General features: G+C 41.0%; 3 protein-coding genes across 3 annotated transcripts; all 3 read left to right on the top strand.

Moving 5' to 3' along the window:
• Window positions 1-44: 44 nt before the first annotated feature.
• lbhl (LBH regulator of WNT signaling pathway, like) lies at window positions 45-8,344 on the top strand. Its single transcript, XM_026193634.1, has 4 exons — window positions 45-414; window positions 3,767-3,842; window positions 5,109-5,403; window positions 7,391-8,344. Exons 2-4 carry the CDS (start codon window positions 3,771-3,773, stop codon window positions 7,459-7,461), a joined length of 438 nt encoding a protein of 145 aa, XP_026049419.1. The 5' UTR covers window positions 45-414; window positions 3,767-3,770; the 3' UTR covers window positions 7,462-8,344.
• Window positions 8,345-9,175: 831 nt separating this feature from the next.
• On the top strand, window positions 9,176-11,089 carry LOC113036471 (C5a anaphylatoxin chemotactic receptor 1-like). Its single transcript, XM_026192852.1, has 2 exons — window positions 9,176-9,447; window positions 9,641-11,089. Exon 2 carries the CDS (start codon window positions 9,653-9,655, stop codon window positions 10,685-10,687), a length of 1,035 nt encoding a protein of 344 aa, XP_026048637.1. The 5' UTR covers window positions 9,176-9,447; window positions 9,641-9,652; the 3' UTR covers window positions 10,688-11,089.
• Window positions 11,090-21,302: 10,213 nt separating this feature from the next.
• On the top strand, window positions 21,303-22,395 carry LOC113036703 (C5a anaphylatoxin chemotactic receptor 1-like). The gene has a single exon (XM_026193143.1). It carries the CDS (start codon window positions 21,361-21,363, stop codon window positions 22,393-22,395), a length of 1,035 nt encoding a protein of 344 aa, XP_026048928.1. The 5' UTR covers window positions 21,303-21,360.
• The last annotated feature ends 1,134 nt before the right edge of the window (window positions 22,396-23,529 follow it).

The raw sequence follows: 23,529 nt of genomic DNA, 5'->3' as shown, positions 1-23,529 counted from the left end.
AGAGACGTTAATCCTGCTCCTCTCCAAAGCCTGGCAGCGGGGTGGGACAGGGAGGGATAATGACAGAGACACGAGGAAGGAAGTCGGATACGGGAGACGGCGGAGAGCGTGTACGCTTTGGACAAGCGAACTCAGCACTGAAGTGAGACACGGGTGCTCTCCTGCCTGAATAGTCGAGCCACCTCCTTCACCATCTGCTAAACACCTGAGATCCCTGAGAGTTTGGAGCCCTCCCCATCCAGGTTTCGCCCTGGAGGCTGAAAACCTCATTGAGGGTCCTGCAGGGGGGGACTGCTGTGGGAGTTGTTCACCTCCCCCTGCAACCCCTCTCGTATCACCAGCGGATGAGCCGAGCTTCACCACTGTGACACTGTGCCAAGATGGAGAGGACATATGCCTGACAGCAACTGATGGGTAAGAGGTGATGAACCTTGTGGTCGTGTGACTGTGTGCACTTTAATTCTTGGATAACAATTAAATTGAAAACTGCTGCAAGTCCCCCTCAGGTTCCACTTTAAGATCTTATCGTCACTGTGCATCTTCTGAAAGTAACTCAGCAGAAGTGTCAGGAAGATACAGTCATGTACAGTCAAGCAGCAGATTGTGCCATTATCAGAAATAAGACCCACGCTGTGGAAACATATAACTCTTGATGACAAACTCATTCCACCCTTAGGTCACCTCAGCAACTTTTTCTGAAGCTTTTTGGTCCTTGTGGGCAGCTGTGATAGCAGATGGATCCATGAACCCTGTGAACTTTAAAAACTTCCTCCAAGTCACAAATATGGAAACAGTCGTAACACATGGTCCACTGACCATTAATAACTAGCTTTACACAATAGTGTTTCTGGAGGTTAAACAATAAACCCAGATTAACATAGACAAAAATTGTGACAAAGTATTCGACATCTTTAAAAATATGAATTAGACTGAAACAAAACTGAAACTATTTTGTGAACTCGGGAAAACTAACAAAAATAAAATAAAAATGTTTCAAGTTCTGTTTTTATTGTTTTTCCTAAATGTTGCCTCTGAGATATTCCCACCATACAATAATAATTAGAAAAGCTAAAACCGACAATGAAACTAACAAATAATACACTTAAAATAAACAAGTTCAAAGAATATAAACTAAACTGAAAGAAGAAAATCCCCTCTGGAAACAAAATACAACAAAACTGATCCACAAAAACAAAAAGTCAAAATTAGATAAAAATAAAAAATTAATTAGAAATGACAAAACTAGATATTGGCCTGACCTATAAAAGGTTTAACTGGCATATATTGTACATGTTGGAGATTTCACAGGATCCAGTCTTATTTATTGTATGTTTGTAAAAAGTGAAAACGCTTTTCTCCTTTTTTTTTTTCTTACTTTTTGCGTGTTTTGAATGTTTTTGTGGTCTTGAAAGGTCAAGAGCAAACAGAGGCCATGAGCCATTTCATACCTCCCATCTCACATTTTCAACTACAGAAACATCTAAGTGTAGTGATGCTGGGGAAGTATAAAAAATAGCAACAATAAAATAGGAACGTTTTAACGTTTGCTGCAATCTTTCCTCATGTTTTCATCAGTACGTTTTCATTTATTGCACAACCGCAGCACCTTATAGTGTAACTGCTGTGGCCAGATTGTGAACCAGTTATGTGGCCTCTGACCTGAAAAAAAAGTAAATGTGTGAAGTTAGAAAAATGAAACATCTACAGGAAAATGTGAGAGAAACAGGAAATGAGATAAAACTTTATCGTTTTAATGATCAAACGTTTTGCGATGGTGCGGCTCTTTAGCGCCTGTAGCTTCCTCTTTCTGGTGACACAAATCTTCACCTTTAGGTGTAAACTTCAGGCTTGGTTTAACACTAACACTTGAGTAATATTAGATGCATATTTTAAAACTAATCATCTGGCCTGTGCGCATAAAAGAAGCCTAAATGTCTGCTAGTGATAAAGCATACTTTTGCATTAACAGCCAAATGCAGCGCACAAGGCACACAAAGCCCGATTGTTGACCGTGCTAAAACGTGCAGGTGTTTAGAGCGAGTGTACATGAGAGGGATTACATGGGGGTTAAGCTCATTCATCATAATAGTTTCCAACCCCAGGTGGCACACAAACAGCTTAGTGCAGCACAATTGTCAACAGCACAATATCAGAAATTGAATTGTAGGGCCGCGCACATTCACAAGTGGGTCAAAAAAAAAGATAGAGTACTCCCAAAGCTGATCCTATTTGGGGAAGAACACGATGTCCTCATTTTGCAAGTTGTGCAAACTGGCTTAGCGTTTCTTCAGTTGCATGTAGTCACGCAATATGTAACTTTGAGCATGTCAATAGGAAAATCACAAATCGACTGAAGTCAGCTATTAAAAAATGATTCAAAGAGAGAGAGAGAGAGAGAGAGAGAGAGAGAGAGAGAGAGAGAGAGAGAGGGAGGAAGAGGGAAACAAACTGATGGAAGTCTCAGGCTACACACGAAAATAAAAGAAAACAAATTATTTTTGGATTTCAAATATTTTTTACATATTCTCAGACCATCCTTAATGCTCTTGATCCAAAGCACTGATCCTCATGCATTTTAATTTTGGCTGGAAATGCCTTTGAAAGCTTCCGAGCAGACATTTGCATTGGCTTGTTTATGCTCTCTTTTGTGCTTTGACTTGATGCAAGAGTGAAGAACTGGGGTCTGAGTGCTGCATATCTCAGGAAGAGGTTAAAAGGTCCCGTTCATCTTCTCGGCTTCTATGTAAAAATAATTAGATTTGCCTCTTTAGTTTGATGAGACATGTGACTGCAAATTCCAAAAAGTAGATTAGATCTGTCTTTCAGTGGAAATTTCATTAAACACAAAGCGAGACTGAGCAGACTGTGTCATTACACCAGGCAACAAACCGTGACTGGTACTTATGGAGAGAGGACACACGCTGAGACATACTGAGAAATAGAGACAAGGAAGCAAGGAAGAGGGATAAAAAGAGGATTCAGATGGATCCTCAGCCCTTCTTAATCCCTTTCGTCTGCTTTTCTAGACAACGTAAACAGACTAAAGTTGGCTATGGACACAGACTTATCCATGTAACTGAAACAAATGCCTTCATCAAAGCTGCTGGCGGCTAGACGTCTGATGACGGTCATGTAAACATATTTTTTTATGTAACAAAAACTTTACTGATAACTGAGGCAGATTGGGGGGTGTGAGGGACGCAAGCCAAAACAGGATGCTTGGCTTCCTGTCAGAAAATAAAATATGATCGCCAAACTACATAATCCATTTTTGTATCAAACCCCATTTGAGGTCTGCACTAATCTAGAGAGTGCTTGCATGTATTAGGAGATGCACATATTTGTGCATGGTCGGACCAGCTTTAGCCAGCATGATGTAGGGCAGGAAATCTCTGACGAATGAAAAGCCGGGCATGTTGGATAATGTGATCCTAGTGTAATTCAGCAATGACACAAGCGGCAATGATGCTGTTTCATGGAAAACCAAACGACACAATTTGTAGTTCGATTGGCACGCAGCAGTGAGGGCTGCACAGCTGTGTCAGCAGCATCATGAATTTCCTTTGAGCACTTTACATTAAGCTGACATTTAGATTGCACTTCAATCGGGGTTCTGGACTCTTCTAAAGTAAACATGCACACACTCATGTGCTTTTGCAGTATTAGAAAGAATTTTTTAGTCCGTGCTAAATGTGGTGCATGCTTTTTTTTTTTTTTTTTTTTAAATTCCTCTTGTAGGATTGATATAAATTTGTTTCACCTGCAGAGGTATGGAGGAGATGAGTGGTCAGAATCCAGAATGTGAAGACATGCAGAGTAAAGACCAAAGACTGCCAATCCAGGTAACATAATACCCTAGAATCATACTGCGACAGATCTCTGTCAAATATTTTTAGCATAGCAGCTAAGTCTGATTGAGTTATAGTTGTGTGGATGCCTTTTCAGGCATCCACACAACTATAACATTAGCAGAAAATTAGCAGAAAATTAGCAGAAAATTCTGCTCTTTCTGCTAATGTCGGCTTTTGGTGCTCATAACTTCTATACTTTTTGAGATATTGAATGTTTTTTGCAATATTTTTTGCCCATTTCTGCCATATTATCAGTGGCCTCACTGGTTTTCCTTGCCGGGTTGACCTGTGTTTTAGCTCAGTGAGATGAGCATCCGTTCTCAGACTGGGAGGCCCCGGTTCAAATCCCGCTTATGGCAACATTTCTTTCAGTTAACAGTTAAACTTTTTTAACTCTTTTCAACACCAATTTCAGCTTTTTCAGCCCTTTTCAGTAGAATTTTCAGTTTTTTCACCACTTTTCAGCACAAATAGCAGCTTTTTCAGCTTTTTTCAGCAAAAACCTCTTTTCAGCAGAATTCTGCTCATTCACCTCTTTTCAGCAGAAATTCTGCTGACTGAACTCTTTTCAGCAGAATTTTCAGAATTTTCACCTCTTTTCTGCCCAAATTCTGCTTATTCACCTGTTCTGCAAAAATTTCAGCCTTTTCACCTCTTATTAGCACAAATCTCAGCTGTTTTCAGAAAAAAACTCTTTTCAGCAGAAATTCTGCTGATTCACCTCTTTTCTGCAAAATGTTTAGCCTTTTCACCTCTTATCAGCACAATTCTCAGCAGCTTCTGCTCATTTCAGCACAATTCACAGTCTCTCCACCTCTTCTTTGTGAGCATGAGTATGGCTCAGTGAGATGGGTAGCCGCCTTGAGACCAGAAGGGCCAGGTTTGAATCCTGCTCAGGGCAACGCTTTTCTTCAGCGTTAAGGCATCCACACAGTATTTTCGCAGGAAATGCAAATTTTTCTAGTTGTGATTGGAGTTCTGTGTTACAGTTGATACTTTAAAATGTCTTGAAATGCTTAGCTGAAGAGACTCAAATGCAGACACAAACAAGGATTAAAAACCCGAATAATAGTAAGTACACAAAATCCAAGGCCCCGATATTGCGTAGGTGTGTGTGTGTGCATGTGTGTGTGATTCTGGGATAGATAAGGAAAAACATAAAACAATTTGTAGAATTCCTAATTAAGTTTATTTACAGGCTTCTACAGAGTTTTAATTCAACATACTGCTCATGACACAATCAACTTCTTCCCCCAGATCTTTCCTGACCCTGTTGAGGTTGTCCTGGACCCCGAGACCTCTCTGAACTGTCTGGGCCACGAGCACGAGAAGGAACGTCTACCCTCTATTGTTGTGGAACCAACTGAGGTGAGCGAGGTGGAGAGTGGAGAGCTGCGTTGGCCTCCAGAGAACATGGACATGGAGGAAGATGAGGAGGACCTGTTCTTGGAGCAGTGCATCCCCCCGGCCAACATTGCAGATTGGGGAGAAGAGGAGGAGGAAGAGGAGACATCGGTTATACTGAATCAGCAGCAAGGCTTGACACTCATTGGTGAGTTGCACATAAGGTAGTCGCATATATTCAAATGCTGTTTTATTACAAATTGGGAAAAAAAGAAAACATATGCATGTGAAACCATAAACATGAAATTTTGTTTGCTGCCCCTATACTCACTGTGGTACCGCTTATTTTTAATCACTTTAGTTTTTATTAATTCCTATATAGAAATTAAGCTTACGGGATCAGTTTATTAGGCAGTCAGGTGACAGAAAGTTTTGATAAGTTTTAGATACATTGGTAAACAAAAGGTTTCTCATTTCTCAAGTCAATGTCTGTATTTTGTATGACAGTATAATTTCCTTTTTATAGCAGTTTTTGAGATAAACATCACAAAGTGCTTCACAACGAAATACCAGACACACAGTCATTATTCAAACAAGACCATCCTGTGAAAGTGTAAAAGTGGATGTACTAGCTGGAGCTACAACCAAAGGTACTAGTACCATTTCTAACTTTCAGTTGGATTGGCAACCCACAAAGTCATCCATCTCATCCTTTTCCAGTTGCATTTTTGAGAGCTCAGCATTAGAGCTTTCCAAATCAGGAAGTAAAGCCTGATGATTCAGACGGAAAAACCACCACCCCTCTGCCACTAACATACTCAAAGATGTAACCTAACATGTAGGTACAAAATGGTATTAGTATTAAACTATTTCTGTCAGGGAGTGCATACACAAAAATCCAAACAAGGTGGATTTGCCTGGCAAACAAAATCGTCAACATTATTGTGGTGACTTGCTGCTGTGGTTTACTTCACAGCCTGTGGGACATTACTATTAGGAAACATGGAGAAGAGTAGAGGTTTCTGCTACATCTAATTGATGCAGAGTTACAGACGGAGGTAAAGTTATGGAGAATTGTCCCATAAAACATAAAACAATCAACTGTTTAAACGGTTTAAACTTTGGACACAAGATTAAGGACTGGGGAAAGCTTCTGAATGACTGAAAAAGACAAAGGAGAGAAGGTTTTTAAATACAGAATACAGACTACAAGGTGTGTGAGTCTTTGCCAGTGTCGAAGCTGTTAATGAAATGCAGTAGTATGTATTATATAGTTAATGTAAAGGATTAATAAGTCAATGCTTGTTTATTTGGAATATAATTTGAAATGTTTTAATATGTTTTGCTTTACTTTTCGGCTACTCAGGAGACATCTAAGCTAATGATAAGGCATGTGCAGTACCCACTGCAGTGGAGTACCTGAAGGTATTACAGATACTGCACTGCAGTGGTTTGAATCATATAACACACACCAATTAGTTAAACTGCAGGAATGCCTTAAATATATAAGAACCTGGATGACCTCTAACTTTCTGCTTCTAAATTCAGATAAAACTGAGGTTATTGTACTTGTACAAAGTCCTAGGAATATGGTATTTAACCAGATACTTACTCTGGATGGCATTACCTTGACTTCCTGTGACACTGTGAGGAATCTTTCAGTCTTTTTTGACCAGGATATGTCCTTTCTCACTCACTATGTGTTAATATGTGCATTGAATCACTACTTGTTATTAATCTCCCACTCGCTTCCACAGCATGTGTTTTGTCCTGTCTTCCTCCCCTCATCCCAACTGGTCACGGCCGATGGCCGCCCCTCCCCGAGCCTGGTTCTGCTGGAGGTTTCTTCCTGTTAAAAGAGTTTTTCCTTCCCACTGTCGCCAAAGTGCTTGCTCTTAAGGGGTCATATGATTGTTGGGTTTCTATCTGTATGTGCTGTTGTAGGGTCTACCTTGAGGCGACTGTTGTTGTGATTTGGCGCTGTATAAATAAAATTGAATTGAACTGAATTAAGAAGCGCTTGTTGCTGGTTTTTATTTTGGAAAATACGCATTCATTAAATTTATAAAAAGAAAGAGTAGGAAAAAACGTTTCATCATGTTTAAGGCACCAGAGCGGTATGAAAAAATAACTTGTTCGGTGAAAGTATTCTACACTGAAATTTAATTTTCAAACTCACCCTATTTTTTCTGCAGACCTTCAGTCGGATGCATTCAGAGATGACACTCCTACACTTCCACCCAGCAGTGCTCCAGCCTTCAACTGAGCTTACCTCTGAGGACTCACCGTCTGTGAGAAACCAGCGAGGAAGCATCGCAATATGTACTTATGACAGCAACTATGACAAAATTAAACAAATACTGTACTGATAATGTGTTTTACACGGTAACAACTCCATGCCAGCTGGGACTTTAATGTTCGTCTTTATACCAATGCGCACAATAAGAGGCGAACTATGACAAGACTGCGTGTGCAACGGGAAGCAAACCCACGTTCTTCCAAAGTCAGCAATTTTTAGAATTTCTAGAGAACATTTTGCTGACTCTGTGTTTGATCTTCTTTGTTATTTCCTGATTTTGTTAAAAACAGGAAATCCTGCCACTCAATTTTCCTCACATGTATTTATGTTTATGCAAATGTGTTTCTCTGTCTCTTTAATTCATTTTTCTGTCCCACAGTCAGTCTTCTTGAGGATATTTACCTAGTCATATCTTTAGTATGTAGTATGTGTTACAGTACTGTAAACTGAGTTGGCTGTTCTCTGGACACACATGCAGTTCTGCTCTGATATGTCTTGAATGTTTGGAGAATCACATTTTTAAAAACCTACTTTGCGTTAAAATTCAGGCATGATATTGTTCGATTTAAACTCGTCTATGAGGCAGCTACATCATGGGCGTGACAGATGCTCACTGCTGTTGTGTAATATCAGCATTTTCAACAAGGTTGCAGAAATGTGATGCATGGTGATCAACACAAAGGGAGCTCTACTTGTTTTCTATTACCACAGCTGAAACTCTAGTTCTTTTACTGTACTATAGGTTGTGAGTAGGCTAATTTGTGAATAATATGTATATATGATAAAGATGATGTGTTACTGTAAAATTATGGTTTCAAGTTTGACAATAAAGTCTTTTGTCCCGTTGAAACAGGAAATCATTTTTGAGTGTTTTTGCAAAATGATTAATTACTGCAGAAAATAAAAAGGCCTTCACACAGTTGAACAGTTCAGTGTTATTGGCACTACAATACACCAATGCAAAACTAAATACACTGACTGAGGAAGCCATTCTGGACCAGGCTGTGACTCATTACAGCTGGAGGTCCTGGGAGTACAGCCACTGTGGCCTCCTTAGCACCATGGCCTGATACACAATGATACACAACCTCCTGCCACATAATCCAAAAAAAATAACAATTAAATACTAAATTATTTTATAACATTGCTTAATCCATTATCAAAAGACAGGTGTTAGGTAAAAGTAGGAAACATATCTAGCTATCTGAAACCACATACAATGAAATCATGCTGTAAACATCTCAAAAACTTTATTTGCTCCTTTATAGCACATTGACTAAATCCCCCTAATGACTATAACACTAGGCTTAAAGGTCTAAAAAAACCCCGACCATTTGCAATTGGGAGTACAACTGAGATTTATATTTTAAAACTCTAACACTTTTAATTTCCTAGAATTTCACGTGTGGCAAGGCTACAGTACCAGCATGCTGTGTTGTGTGATTAGACGTCACAGGGCTACTCCATGACATTTAGTATTCATACTTTAAACACGATTATTAAGACTTTTATTTTGACAAGATAGACATTTGAAGTAATTATTTTTAAAATTACCGATCCTGACATATCAATAGACTTTTATTTTATAGTGAGCACTGAAATAAGGGAAAAATAATTTGTAGCACTACCAGTAAACTGGTGAATAAAGCAAGCACGACAAAGTAGTCGAGGTCAGCTTCCATTTGTTTTGTTTTTTTTCTCAGTGTATGAACTATGATTTAATTATTTCCTGTGAAGTTACAGCTAAATTTTGACATAAAAACGGCATTTTTACATTAACCAATTTTTTTGATTGCAGTCATCAAATGTACACTCACATGCAGAGGACTTGTACTTTTAGCAGGAATCTTGTGCAACTGTGTTTGCATGGGGTGGGGTGAGAGTATAAAGCACAGAAGCAGACCAGCTCTACAACTTCCTGACAGAGCAACACAAACAGAGGCTGAACAGTTGGTGAGTTAATACTAAAGTATTAGTTTGAATTTAAAAAACAAACATTAGCTTTTCTGGATTGAACTGTATTATTTTAGTGAATCATGAAAATCTTTTCGATGAAACATTTGTCACAGATATTGTTGAATGAATCATTCTCTCATTCTAATGTTAATTTTATGCACGACACTAATCTATACCCTATACTTCACAGTTGTAAGGAATCATGGATTACGGTGACTATAATTACACATTTCCTGATGATAATAACACATTTCCTGAGATTATTGAGTCTGTGACTCCTGAGATTCAGCCGATCCAGATAGTGGCTCTGGTCATGTACAGCCTTGTGGTCCTGCTGGGTGTGCCTGGAAATGCTGTGGTGGTGTGGGTGACGGGGTTCTGCATGTCCCGCTCTGTCACCTCCCTCTGGTTCCTCAACCTCGCTCTGGCTGATCTTCTGTGCTGCCTCTCCATCCCCTTGCTTATGGTCCCTCTGGTCCATGACGATCACTGGCACTTCGGTCCGCTGGCCTGCATGCTCATCAGAGGCCTGTTTTACCTGGTGATGTACTGCAGCATCCTGCAGCTGGTTGTGATCAGCGTGGATCGTTTGTTGCTGGTCATTAGACCCATCTGGTGTCAGAACCACAGGCGACCCAAACAGGGTGCTTATGGATGTGTTGCTGTGTGGGTCCTGGCCCTGATAGGCAGTATCCCACAGTTTGTGTACGCCAAGCAGATTGTGGCAGGTGACGAGAAGAGAGAGTGTAGGATGGAGTACACTGTAGACAGTGCCTGGCCTGTCTCTGCTTTTCGCTTCCTGATTGGATTCATTATTCCTTTCCTGGTTATTCTAGTTTGTCACTTGGTGGTTTTCAGCAAGACACAGAGGAGAATGACACGAGGTCGGACCCGGTCCAAGAAAACCCTGAGGGTCATCATCGCTGTGGTGCTGAGCTTCTTCTTGTGCTGGATACCTCTGCACATTGTGGATTTCCTCATACTGACCACCCCTCGGGCTTCCCCTGTGAGCCCCAAACTTCACTTGGCACACGTTATAGTGCTCTGCCTGGCTTACTTCAACAGCTGCCTCAACCCTCTGCTCTATGTGTGTCTGGGTCAAAGCTTCAAAGACAGCATGAACCGCTCACTGCGTAACATCCTCCAGTTCATCAGCGAGGACCCGACTACCAAGATCAGCATCACCCATATGGACACCAAGAGCACCAGTAATGGCAAGGAGATGACAACAATATGATTGTGTACTGACTCTAATACACAGACAGGACTGGTGTAATATAACAATTTCCATCACAGTTGAAGTTTCACAAAAGAATAAGTAAATTCTGCTGGCCTTGGCTTGGATATGAGCCATTAGATTTGACTTGATTTATATGAGCAAAAAAAGGTCTGTGGATACAAATACCCTGCCTTCACTTTTCATGAGCTACTAAGATTTTTTTCTGGTTAAGTTCGGTGGTAAGTAAATATGTTTTAAAGAATCGTTAGAGGTTTCAAATGTGGAACCGTTACTCATTCTGCAACATTTCTGTGAAACATCATGTCTTATGCAACAAAATTCTTGGCACTTCTAGTTTTTTCTCTCACAAAAGGAATACTTTAGATTCTATTAAGGTATTTGTTTTTTATCATGTATCGTTTGCCTTTTTGTCATGTTTTTGTTCAAATTGTTTGACAGAAATAAAATATATACACAGAAGTTTGATTTCTTCACACCTGTAATTACAGAAAGGTGCAGTAAGTGTTATTTTCATACACCACAAGAGGAAGACACACTTTACATCTCTGAAGCTTCATTTCTCAGGGTTAAAAAACAGGTGGACCTTATGATTAATAACCTGAATCATATAAGTGTATTGGACACTACATGTGGCCTACTGTGGCTGCTGTAGGACAAACATGTTTCAAACATGTTTCAAGCATGTTTTCTGAGTGCATAATACTATTTTTTTACCCACTGACAAACATTTCAAGTCCTGCTAAATTGTAATAAGCAGAAAATCGAGCAGCAAAATGTAAAACTGCCTGTTTCCATTTAATAACACATTAATAACCTATTAAGAAGTGTGACTATTACCTGGAAATATCTCTGGTAGTTTCTGTGTAATAAGCAGGAAACAGCTGCAAAATGCAGAACTGCCTGTCTCTATTTAATAACAACTAGCTGATTAAAACAAACATTAGCAAGTCTTTAATGAACTGGAAAGACTTATACAAAATGCAAATTATTAAGTTGAAAGGAATAATACATATGAATATATTAGATTTGTATAGAAGTGTAGAGGACCCTCTTAGGAAAGAAAGTGGAACTTATTATTAAAATGTCCAGTACATAAAAATAAGATGCCATCCATGTTCTTCCACTTGTCTAATTCAGGGTTGATTGACCTCTAACCATCCAAACATCCAGCCTCTCTAACAGCAAGTAGCACCAAGCTGCCAGCTTCCATAATGCTTCCATAATTTCATAGAAGTAATGATAAAATGCACGATTATAATTTGTGCACATAGTAAAACAATTAATTCTGTCATGGGCCTGGGTCTGTGACCTGGGGATCATGTGTTATTTTTTGAGTTTAATGAATATTATGAGTTTTATTCGTCTTTCTTAATCATTTATGGTTGTGGTGTGATCTGCTCCTCGTTCCTCGTTTCCCTGTGTGTTGTTGTGTCAGTTTTGCTGCCCCACCAGGTCTGGAGAGTCCCTGCCTTGGAGCCAGCCACACCTGTGATAATAACTCACCTGTTGCTGATCTGCTAATCAAGGGGCTCTACTTAAGAGAGCAGTGGAGCAGCAGTCGGCACGGGATCATTAAACTAGAAATACAGTTAGTGCGGAGCTCGGGTTTTCAATACTTTCTTGTTGGAATGGTTAACGTGTTTAGTCGGCCAGTGGATGGGGCAGTACTCATTGTGGCATCTCTTGTTTCCAGGGTGATTACGGAAACGTGTGGAGGGAGCAGTACACAGTTGAACACAGGCATCGAGGAGGACAAAGCACAACCACGCATCACGGAGAGGAATCACGGCACGGGGAATTGGGAAAGCACACACTGTGGACTGTTGGCACTGTTTTCTGTGTAAATAAACTCGTTTTCTCCATTCTAAAAGTCCAGCATTTGGGTTCTCCTTCAGCCAACCCTGATAAATTCTTATTTTCCCTTTTCTGCCCCCCCAAAAATGTTAGAATTACTTGGGGGGGGAATAGCTATATTTTGAGCACACCACACCTCCAACCCCTTGCCTAGATTTGGCATTAACAGATGCCACTGATGTTCAAAAACTGCCACAAACGATTAGAATAAATACAGGGGTAGAGAATATACAGTTCATATGTTACAAAAGTTCACAAGGACTGAAAAAAGCCCCGCCCCCTAACGGCTAAACCTTCCGGAAAAGTTTAGCCTTGGCTCTTATCTAGTAGCTAGCAAGTTCATAAACCTAGTGCTAAACTGAGAGAAGGCGCAAAAACAGTTTGAATAAGAGTAAACGTTTTCTCAACAAATTAGTGCACCAGGTATAAGAATCACAGCAATGCCAACAATAGTCTCTCCAGTTGCACCTAGGTTTATTTATGGCATTTTCAAACCATATCATTTTATTCTTCCGCTGAAGGGAGACTGTCTTTTGTCTATTTCTCTGTAAAAATTTATTGATAATTAAATAGTATGAAATAATAGCTGTGACTGTGAAGGTTCTCAGTCATCCAGGTCATCGTAGTCAAAGGAGCTTGCAAAGCTTGCAAATAGCTGTGACAACACGATCTGGCTATGGACTATGGACCCTGCAGATCCAACCCGGACGGCTGTCACGATGCAGGGTGCGATACTTGGTAGCCAAAAGCAATCAATCCAGTACCTTTTAGCTCAGTGAAAATCCCTCAGTGACAGCCAGGCTAAGATTCTTACGGCCATCCAAGAATCCCAGCCCAGTGGAGCTCCCACATTGGAAGCTGCTGCAGCTGCACCTATACCGCCACCTCTTCTAGAGAGAGCCACTCCTATTCCCCAAGGCTCAGCCATGTTTTCGTTTACGCCCTGTTTCCGGGACGCTGCTTCCCCTGAGCCAGAGCCGTTTTCTGGGGAACCAGGTAGTTGAGTCGCTTTTGCATAACTCAAAAACTATTTTCCAAGGCTCCAGTCCTGATTCACCCAGATGTCCATTAACCATTTATCATAGAAGTTGATGGTTCTGATGTTGGGGTTGGAGTAGTGCTTTTACAAAACACCCTCCAAGCTAAAACCATTTGCCTTTTTCTCTCGCTGCCCTTGTCCCACAAAAACAAAATTATGATGTGGGGGACAGGGAGCTCCTGGCTCCTGGCTGAGAAAAAGGTTGGCTCAGTGAGCTAAATAGCTACCTTTAGACCAGGAGGGCCAGGTTCGAATCCTGCTTGGAGCTCCTGGCTGTGAAACTTGCATTGGAGGAGTGGTGGCACTTGCTGGAGGGTGCTGAGCATCCCGTTGTAATTTGGATAGATCATAAGAATCTCATGTATCTTCACTCAGCCAAGAGGGTAAATGCTCATCAGGCACATCTTTATTCTTTCAATGTTTCCATTTCATATCGACCAGTTTCCCGTAACATCAAACCGGATGCGCTCTCTCTGCAGTTTACCTACAGCACGGAACCGGAAGAGGCTCCTTCCATCCTTCCTGCCAACTGCAAGGTGGGGGCAGTCATGTGGGAGGTGGAGGAGGAAATCAATTGGATTTTGGAGATGGAGCCTGACCCAGGCACAGGACCTGACAATTCATTCCAGCTGCAGCTCACTCTAAGGTCCTGGATTCATAAGGCGAAGTTTGCATGCCACCCAGGAAGAGGTAGGACTAGTTCCCTAATTAAAAGACATTTCTATTGGGACACCCTGGAAAAGGATGTCTGAGAGTATGTGGCTGTCTGTCCAGTATGTGCACGCAACAAGTCTAACACTTAACACCCAGCTAGGCTTTTACAACTGCTCCCTGTGCCATGGTCACGTATCATGCTCGTCACCTGTCAGCTGACAAAAACTACTACATACTCACCATCATTGACAGGTCCTCCAAAGCCGCCCACTTTGGCGCCTTAGATAAGCTTCCCACTACCACTGAAACTACTCAAATTCTGGTTTTTCAGAGGACATTTTCATTTTCAGAGGACTACCTGTAGAAATAGTCTCCGACCGCGTCCTGCAGTTCACCTCATGAGCCTGGAAGGCTTTCTGCACCGCTCTCAGAGCCAAACCTTGTCTTAGTTCTGGTTATCATCCCCAAACAAACGGTCAGACTGAACGGTTAAATCAAGAATTAGAAACCATACTCCGCTGCATGACCTTGCATGGTCCACCTGTCTGCACTGGGCAGAATACGCTCGTAATTCACTCACATCCTCTGCAACTTGAGTAACTTTCCATTCAACACCATCTACAGCGTTGTCGACGAGCTTGGGATCAGACTAGGCAAGCACTACTCAGGTCAGTCAACTGCCAACACCAGTATGCCTATCAACGCCGTTCAATTGCTCCAGTTTACACGGGGGGACAAAACGTATGGCTGGCGGGCAAGGACATTCCACTCAGGACTGAGTCACGCAAACTTTCACCACGGTATAGTAGCCCATGGTGACGGGGGGGGGTACTGTCATGGTTCGGGTGACTGGCAGAATTTTTCTGTAGAGCTGCAGACATCACTTTGAAGAGGCACCATGATGGGTTTATGGAGGACCTGAAATGGTAATTTCTCAGAACTTGCGTTCTGCCAGCAGGCAGGGCTTGACAATGCACCTGTGCAGGTGTAAACTTTACAGGGTCAGCAGGCAAACTGGTCATTTTAGTTAATATCAGTGGTAAAGAACAACATGCTATTTACATTTCTGTGGTAGATTTGAATGTAGTGTGATCCAACATGTTTTCTACCCTTTAAAGAAAATCAAAACATGGCACAACATAGTATGGTTTTCCAGTTATCCTTTCCTCCCTGCTCTTCCCTTGCCTTCCTCACAACAGTTTCTTTTCCTTTGGCCTGTGTTGTTTGGCACTGTAGCAATCAGAAGGCCTGTCTGAAGGCCAATAAAAATGTGCAACAGATTTATTTTCCCAAGTGGAACATTACAGCTTTGCCATACTGGTCCAATTGATTGATCTTTATAATTTATTTATTTATTTCCACTTTTAAGTAGGGCTGTCAGCATTAATGCTTTAACAGGGCATTAATGCTTTAACGCTGACAGCCCTACTTTTAAGTTATTACTATCGGAACAGATAGCATTTCTATCAGCTCAGCAAACACACAAACTGTTTGCGTGCTGTTTGTCTCACAGTGTGTTGCTAGCTAAAGCTCCAGCTGCTGTATTTCACAGGAAGAAAATAGAAAGAGCTAAATTCACTCAGAGATGGAGCAAGATAAGAAAGAGGTCAGGAGAGGAAGAAGAGCGGTTATATTTAAAGGTAATGACTTCTCGGTGGTATTTGATAAACTGGAAATTTAAAGCTTGCATGTAAGTCCTTATGTTTTTAAATCAGATACTGGATGTGGCATTATGTTTTTCGTATCACGAAACATGCTGCAAATCAAACTGAGGCAGACTAACTGCTATTTAAAGGTTGCTTGAAAAACTTTGCAGGTTAGTGCAGAGAAAAGAACAGTTTGTGGCTGCTACACGGTGGCTGTGGTGCTCATGGTCAGACTAAAGATGACTTTTAGCTGATAATACTGAGATTCATTGACTGAATTCCACCAACATACAAACTTTATACCATCTAGAAAAAAAGACAGTATGAACAGTGCATTGTTAGAGCAGAGGATGGAAATCAGCCAGGACAACTCATGAAACATCTGCTGACATCATGCTGAGTTCAGTTGTGTCCATCCACAAAGAGCAGCAGATCAGCTGATCACAGCCTCTACACTAAGAAAATTTGCAGGAGCTCTCAGTAGAATTTATTTTCAGTCGTGTTTCCCCACACTGAGCCATTACAACCAAATTTAGGGTTCCCCCACCTGCTGAATGCAACTTTAACCCCTGACCAGAGATGGGCAGTAACGCGTTACTTGTAACGCGTTACTGTAATCTGATTACTTTTTTCAAGTAACGAGTAAAGTAAGGGATTACTATTGCAAAATCGGTAATTAGATTACCGTTACTTTCCCGTAGGAACGCTGCGTTACTGCGTTACTAAAACCGTGATTTTTTTTGCGAGAATGTCTCATGACAGTGACATAAGCAAGTGCGACGTTGGTGACAGCAGCTGTGTGCAGATCAACAATGGATAATATATCGAGTGCGGGAGAGAGTATGAGCGTGCAGCGTTTAAAGTGTGGAAGTACTGACCTTACTTTGAGTTTGATTCCATAAAAAGTGACAAAAACATTAGCGTCCATCGTGCGTGGGAAGAAAACTTCTTTTTACAGCGAAAAAAACCCCTAAACTTCCGAGCAAGCACCGAGTAGCTACGACGTGATGGGAAACTCACAGAGACACTCGCGCGGATTCTTCAACTGACCACAGCACACCTACACCAGGGTAACCCTCCGCCTACCCTGCTCCTGCTTTACAGGTGAAAATAGAGCAAAAGGACCGCTGAGTCTTTGACTTTATTTATTTTCTGCTGTGTTTTACTTGCATCTGTTTGAAAGAGTGAGTGAAAACACAAAAAATATTTATTTTATGTGCTGGAATGTGTAGAAAATAGGTTTAAATGTTAAACTAATTTATTCAAGTCAGAGAATGTTGCATATAATTAAATGTTTTGCTTGATGCATAAAGTTAAAAGATTAAAACTGATAAAACAAGTTAAAAAAAGAGACTTTTCCATTTGATTACATTTTGTATGATGGTTTATGTAGAAAAAGTAGAATTGGGCTGAAAGATCTATCACTTTATCACCTCTTCAGGTTGTAAATCGTGTTTTTAAAAAGTAACTAAGTAACTAAGTAATTAATTACTTTTGAAAATAAGTAATCAGTAAAGTAACGGGATTACTTTTTGGGGGGAGTAATCAGTAATTAGTTACTGATTACTTTTTTCAAGTAACTTGACCAACACTGCCCCTGACTGTGCTCATTTTCCTGTTTAGATGCAAAGTCATCCTCAACAATGTAGGCAACATAAACTAGACCCATTTACTTTCTTTAAGTGCATTTCAGATGCTGTACTTTTTAAGAGGCTCTGAAATGTACTCAAAGAGTAAAGAAGTTTAATCTGTTTAATACTTCAACTTTTACTGGAGTATTTCTTAACACTAATAACTGAACGACTTGTACCGAATAGCTGTACTTTTGCCACCTCTGATCACACCAGATATGCAAGTGGATGAGATCATTAGACTTGTAGTCAAGACCGCCTAAACCAAGACCAAGACAATACCAAGACCAGATGGTATCGAGACCAAGACAAAGTTGAGACGAGACCGAGACAAAAAAGTCTTTAAACTGCAGCCAGATGCTGCTTCGTTTACGGGTGTCAGGCATATTTATGTGTTTTTGTGATGCACTCGCACAGCCCTCCTCACCGCTGTCTGTCTCACTCACTTACTGAGAGGACAGACGCACACTCCACTTGACTGCCGCGTCTCTCACCCTCTCTGTTTTTCAGATAATGATATTATCCTATATCCTCGCATGTGATTGGCCACAAAATGGAGGGATTGGAGCATAGCTGAGCCACTGTGTGGGAGCTGAGCAGCGAAAGGAAATAAAGTGAGGAGCCGGCTCTCGCTCAATGGGAGTCGACTCTTCTGATTTACTACAAAGCATTCTCTAAGCACGGCTCTTAGACCTGATGCTTTTGCGCGTGACACATTATCAAACGTTGAACGCAAAAATATATAAATATTCTGAAGTAGAGTCAATGTCAGCAAAAATCTGATAAATACGCAGTCTAAATGAAGGTATTATAAATTCATCTTTACTCTGTCTTCTTGAAAGGCTTTCTGAGTTTTTGTACATGCAGCCAGCAAAAACCCTGTAGAAATCACCAGTTAATCTTTGCGTATTTGCTACTCCTCCATCGAAAGTCTCATCAATAAAATATGAATGATGAAAAAGACAGATAACATAATCTGATATTAAGAACAAAACATATTGTCCCTTAACAAGCCTATTTAATCTGGCAAGCATTAGCATTTGAGAAGGAAGTTACTGATGAATGTAAACGTTGAGTAAAGGGACCTCTAGTGGCTGTCAGTGCCCGTACAGGTAAACACTGCATTTGTTTTAATGAAGAGCTTAAATTTTCTGTTTAAAACCAGGGAAACCAATATAAATAGGTCTATGACTTAAAAAAACAAACTTTAAAATAACCTTATCAGAAAGACTTTAAAAAAACAAAAACAAAAAGATCAAAAGACTGGCTTCTAATCACCAATGTTACTTAAATGCAATCTTTGGCCTGAATCTAGTTCTACATGACACTAAAATCAAGAGGTTTTATCCTGTGCACAGTGCCACAGCCACTCAGCACATTCACATTTGTTACAAGAATAATCTGTTAAAAGCCACATATTATTCTTACAATTATGGGCTATAATTGTAACCCATTAAGCTTTAGCACTTACCCTGGTATAGAAAAATTAAAAACACACACACACACACACACACACACACACACACACACACACACACACACACACACACACACACACACACACACCATTATTTATTTATTGATTGGTTTTTTTTTTGTTTTTTTTCAATGTTTTGTCAGTTGAAGCCAATTGAAGTCTATCTAATAGTGCCAAGTTACAACAGGCACTTCAAAGCTCTTTATACTGTAAGGTTAAAACCGCACAGTATTAAAGAGAAACCCCCAGCAATCAAATGATCTCCTATGAGTAAGCACTAAGGCGACAGTGGGGAGGATAAACTCACTTTTAACAGAGAGAAACCTCCAGCAGAACCAGACTCATAGGAGCAGCCATCTGCTGCGACTGGCTGGGGGATAGTTGTGATGTCATTATATGTTAAGGATATTGAATTTCATGTGAAAATGTTGCTATAGCAATTGGTGTTTGTTTGCTAAAATTAGTGATTGAACTAATTAGATCTTTTCATGCCGAAGAATATTATAAGTGCAATTGTCAATACATGGAAGAAAAAAATTACAACAATTGCACAACAATGTGCACGTAAGAATCTTCTCAGTGTAGGAATTAGGGATGAAATTCGTCTGTGGAAACATACGCCGAGTAATTGCCGAACACATATTGAACAATAAGGTAAACGGTACTCCACAAATAGTAAGGATGAACCTGATGACGAAAAGTACTCCTTGTCCCAGAGACTCAACTGGAGCTCTAATAAATGAATACAAAGCTGAAAGGTTTCTGTAAACTCTGGAAAAAATACTTGCATTGCTCGTTTGTTCATTCTCCTCAGATCTGTTAATAGCTGAAGGTTCTGGAGGGTAAACATTGAATAAATCAGTGCTGTAACTGTCACTAGTTGACGTGTCTTCATCAGAGTTGTTCATTTAAACAGTGGTTGTAGGAACCTCAGCTGTTTCAGAAGGTGACTGTTCATTTCAGTTATATCTACAGAAACACTGTCTGTAGGAACCTGTGTTTCACTGGTGGGAGACTGTTCATCTTCAGAGTTGTTCATATGAACACTGGTTATGGGAACCTCAGCTGTTTCAGAGAGGGGACTGTTCGTTTCTTTCCTCACTTTCAGGTATCAAATTTAATCTTTGTTCCCTTGTTGTGTTTTCAGGTTCAAACAAGAATGCCCAGTTGGGTGTATCATACCGGTCCCTCGAATCTACAAATTGTTTTGATGTGGGTGATTGTTCTTTTTCATCTGTGTTTAGAGAAACACTGGGTGTGGGAACCTCAGCTGTTTCAGAAGTGGGTGGCAGTTCAGTTTCACTAGTGGGGGAGGTAAATGGTGCTCGACCAATATTAAGGATTTGGCCGGTGACATAAGTTACTCCTCAGCTCACAGACTCAACTGGAACCATAATAAAGGAAGAAAGAGCTGAAAGGCTTGTTTGAGCTCGGGAAAAAATTGTTTCTCCTTCCTCTTTTTGAAGACTTCCTCTAACAACATTATCATTGTCCTCAGATCCATCAAATTCACTGCTTGTGGGAACCTCTGTTGTTTCAGAGGTGTCTAGCTGTTCATCACCGCCATCAATAATTGGGAAAACGGGCCCATCATCTTCAAAATAATATTCTGTTCAATCAAAGACATCAGTATCTGAAGGACTTGTATGACTGTACTGGTCTCCTGGGTCGGGATTATCACAGACATCACTACTTGTAGGAACCTCAGTTGTTTCAGAGGTGGGTAACTGTTCATCTCTGGAATCAATAATCGGGAAAACGGGCCCATCATCTTCAAAATAATATTCTGTACAATCAAAGACATCAGTATCTGAAGGAATTGTATGACTGTACTGGTCATTTGGTTGGGGATTTTCGGGAACCTTAGGTGTTTCAGAGGTGGGTAACTGTTCATCTCTGGAATCGAAAATCGGTAAAAGGAACCCATCAGGCTCAACATAACAGCTGTCAAGCTCCTCAAAGCCATCAGTGTCTGAAGAAGTTGTGCGGCTGAATACTGAGCGCCGCATTTCTACAGAGAGTTTGGGTTGGAGATTCGTAGAAGCCTATTGAATCAATAAATTTTGTTAAAATTTGTTTTCAACGCTAGGTGCAGTTGTTGCCTTGCCTAATGATAAAGAACCTATAGTGAAACCTTTAGGCGACTTTTAGAAGGTGCAGTTGGCGCAGTGGTTGTTACCTGAGGAGTATTTAAGCCCTCACATGCCTTTAATCTTACACTTCAAAGGAAAACGTGCTGTGACGTCACAGTAGGCGGTAGGTTAGAACTTTCACGTTCAGATATTGTTGAATGAATCATTCTCTCATTCTAATGTTAATTTTATGCACGACACTAATCTATACCCTATACTTCACAGTTGTAAGGAATCATGGATTACGGTGACTATAATTACACATTTCCTGATGATAATAACACATTTCCTGAGATTATTGAGTCTGTGACTCCTGAGATTCAGCCGATCCAGATAGTGGCTCTGGTCATGTACAGCCTTGTGGTCCTGCTGGGTGTGCCTGGAAATGCTGTGGTGGTGTGGGTGACGGGGTTCTGCATGTCCCGCTCTGTCACCTCCCTCTGGTTCCTCAACCTCGCTCTGGCTGATCTTCTGTGCTGCCTCTCCATCCCCTTGCTTATGGTCCCTTTGGTCCATGACGATCACTGGCACTTCGGTCCACTGGCCTGTATGCTCATCAGAGGCCTGTTTTACCTGGTGATGTACTGCAGCATCCTGCAGCTGGTTGTGATCAGCGTGGATCGTTTGTTGCTGGTCATTAGACCCATCTGGTGTCAGAACCACAGGCGACCCAAACAGGGTGCTTATGGATGTGTTGTTGTGTGGGTCCTGGCCCTGATAGGCAGTATCCCACAGTTTGTGTACGCCAAGCAGATTGTGGCAGGTGACGAGAAGAGAGAGTGTAGGATGGAGTACACTGTAGACAGTGCCTGGCCTATCTCTGCTTTTCGCTTCCTGATTGGATTCATTATTCCTTTCCTGGTTATTCTAGTTTGTCACTTGGTGGTTTTCAGCAAGACACAGAGGAGAATGACACGAGGTCGGACTGGATCCAAGAAAACCCTGAGGGTCGTCATCTCTGTGGTGCTGAGCTTCTTCTTGTGCTGGATACCTCTGCACATTGTGGTTTTCCTCATGCTGACCACCTCTCGGGTTTCCTCTGCGAGCCCCAAACTTCACCTGGCACATGTTGTAGCGCTCTGCCTGGCTTACTTCAACAGCTGCCTCAACCCTCTGCTCTATGTGTGTCTGGGTCAAAGCTTCAAAGACAGCATGAACCGCTCCCTGCGTAACATCCTCCACTTTATCAGCGAGGATCCGACTACCAAGAAGAGTATCACTAATGTGGACACCAAGAGCACCAGTAATGGCAAGGAGATGACAACAATATGACTGTGCACTGACTGTAATACTTTTGCAATAGAATAATCGTTTCGCAAAAGAATAAGTAATTTCTGCTGACCTTGGCTTGGATATGAGCCCTTATATTTGACAGTAAAATAAATCGCTTGTGTATAAGTAAAAAAGGTCTGTGGATGCAAATACTCTGCCTTTACTTTTTGAGTCAATAAGATTTTTTTTCTGGTTAAGTTGGGTGGTAAGTAAATATGTTTTCAAGAATGTTTTAAGGTTTAAACTTATTTCAAATAATTACAAAACAATGCAGTAACGTCCAGTTGTGCAAGTGTTCTTTTCATTAATCACAAGAGGGCGAAACACTCTTCTGATGCTCAGTTGCTTAACTCTTTCCCCTTTCAAAGCCTACTTGGTTCCCTCTTGAGGATCTTTTATATTTCAGGCCTGTTACCCTTGGGAAGATATTCTGATGGTGGTGTGTTGTGACAATGAGACTGGAGGAGAGGCAAGACTGAAATGGTCTGGACATGTGCAGAGGAGGGACAGTGGATACACTGGACAAAGGATGTGGAATATGGAGTGCCTAGCAGGAAGAGAAGAGGAAGGCCTAGCAAATTCATGGATAAAGGAGGACAAGAGGGCTTGTGTGACAGAAGCGGATGCTTGGAATATGGTGAGATGGTGGTAGACCTCTGCTCCGGTGACCTCTAAAGCAAGCAGCTGAAAGAAGTTGTGTAAAAGACCTAAGCAGTGTTGTCAAATGATCAGACAAAGAGTTCGCAGACTGTGCTAGAAAGACTCTTCTGGGGACCTGTCAGGCATTTAGCAATATGTGAAGTTAATATATACACAGTTTTTTTTTCTTCCTGGTATAACGTAATACACTTCCAGGTTAAATTTACTTTGTGGAACCACCTACTTTGACTTTTACAAGTAAAGCCACAAATGTAATTCACTCAAGTACATCCACAGGGTCTTGACAATTTAGGTGTCACAGTTTAGGTTTTCTTTTGTCGTTTTACAGCAGGGGTGTCAAACTCCAGGCCTCGAGGTTCGGTGTCCTGCAGTTTTTAGACAACACCCTGGGTCTACACACCTGAATCAAATGATTAGTTCATTACTAGGCCTCTGAAGAACTTCAAGACATGTGGAGGAGGCAATTTAGCCATT

The sequence above is a fragment of the Astatotilapia calliptera genome, chromosome 14, assembly GCF_900246225.1.
Source record: "Astatotilapia calliptera chromosome 14, fAstCal1.2, whole genome shotgun sequence".
In the NCBI taxonomy this organism is placed as follows: Eukaryota; Metazoa; Chordata; class Actinopteri; order Cichliformes; family Cichlidae; genus Astatotilapia; species Astatotilapia calliptera.
The sequence above is the reverse complement of the archived record's forward strand: the minus strand, read 5'-3'. Positions and strand labels throughout refer to the sequence as shown.

Coding starts and splice junctions, on each gene's coding strand:
- lbhl (XM_026193634.1), top strand. CDS start 3,771: ATGGAGGAGATGAGTGGTCAGAATCCAGAATGTGAAGACATGCAGAGT. Junction 3,843..5,108: donor ACCAAAGACTGCCAATCCAG/GTAACATAATAC, acceptor TTCTTCCCCCAG/ATCTTTCCTGACCCTGTTGA. Junction 5,404..7,390: donor GCAAGGCTTGACACTCATTG/GTGAGTTGCACA, acceptor TTTTTTCTGCAG/ACCTTCAGTCGGATGCATTC.
- LOC113036471 (XM_026192852.1), top strand. CDS start 9,653: ATGGATTACGGTGACTATAATTACACATTTCCTGATGATAATAACACA.
- LOC113036703 (XM_026193143.1), top strand. CDS start 21,361: ATGGATTACGGTGACTATAATTACACATTTCCTGATGATAATAACACA.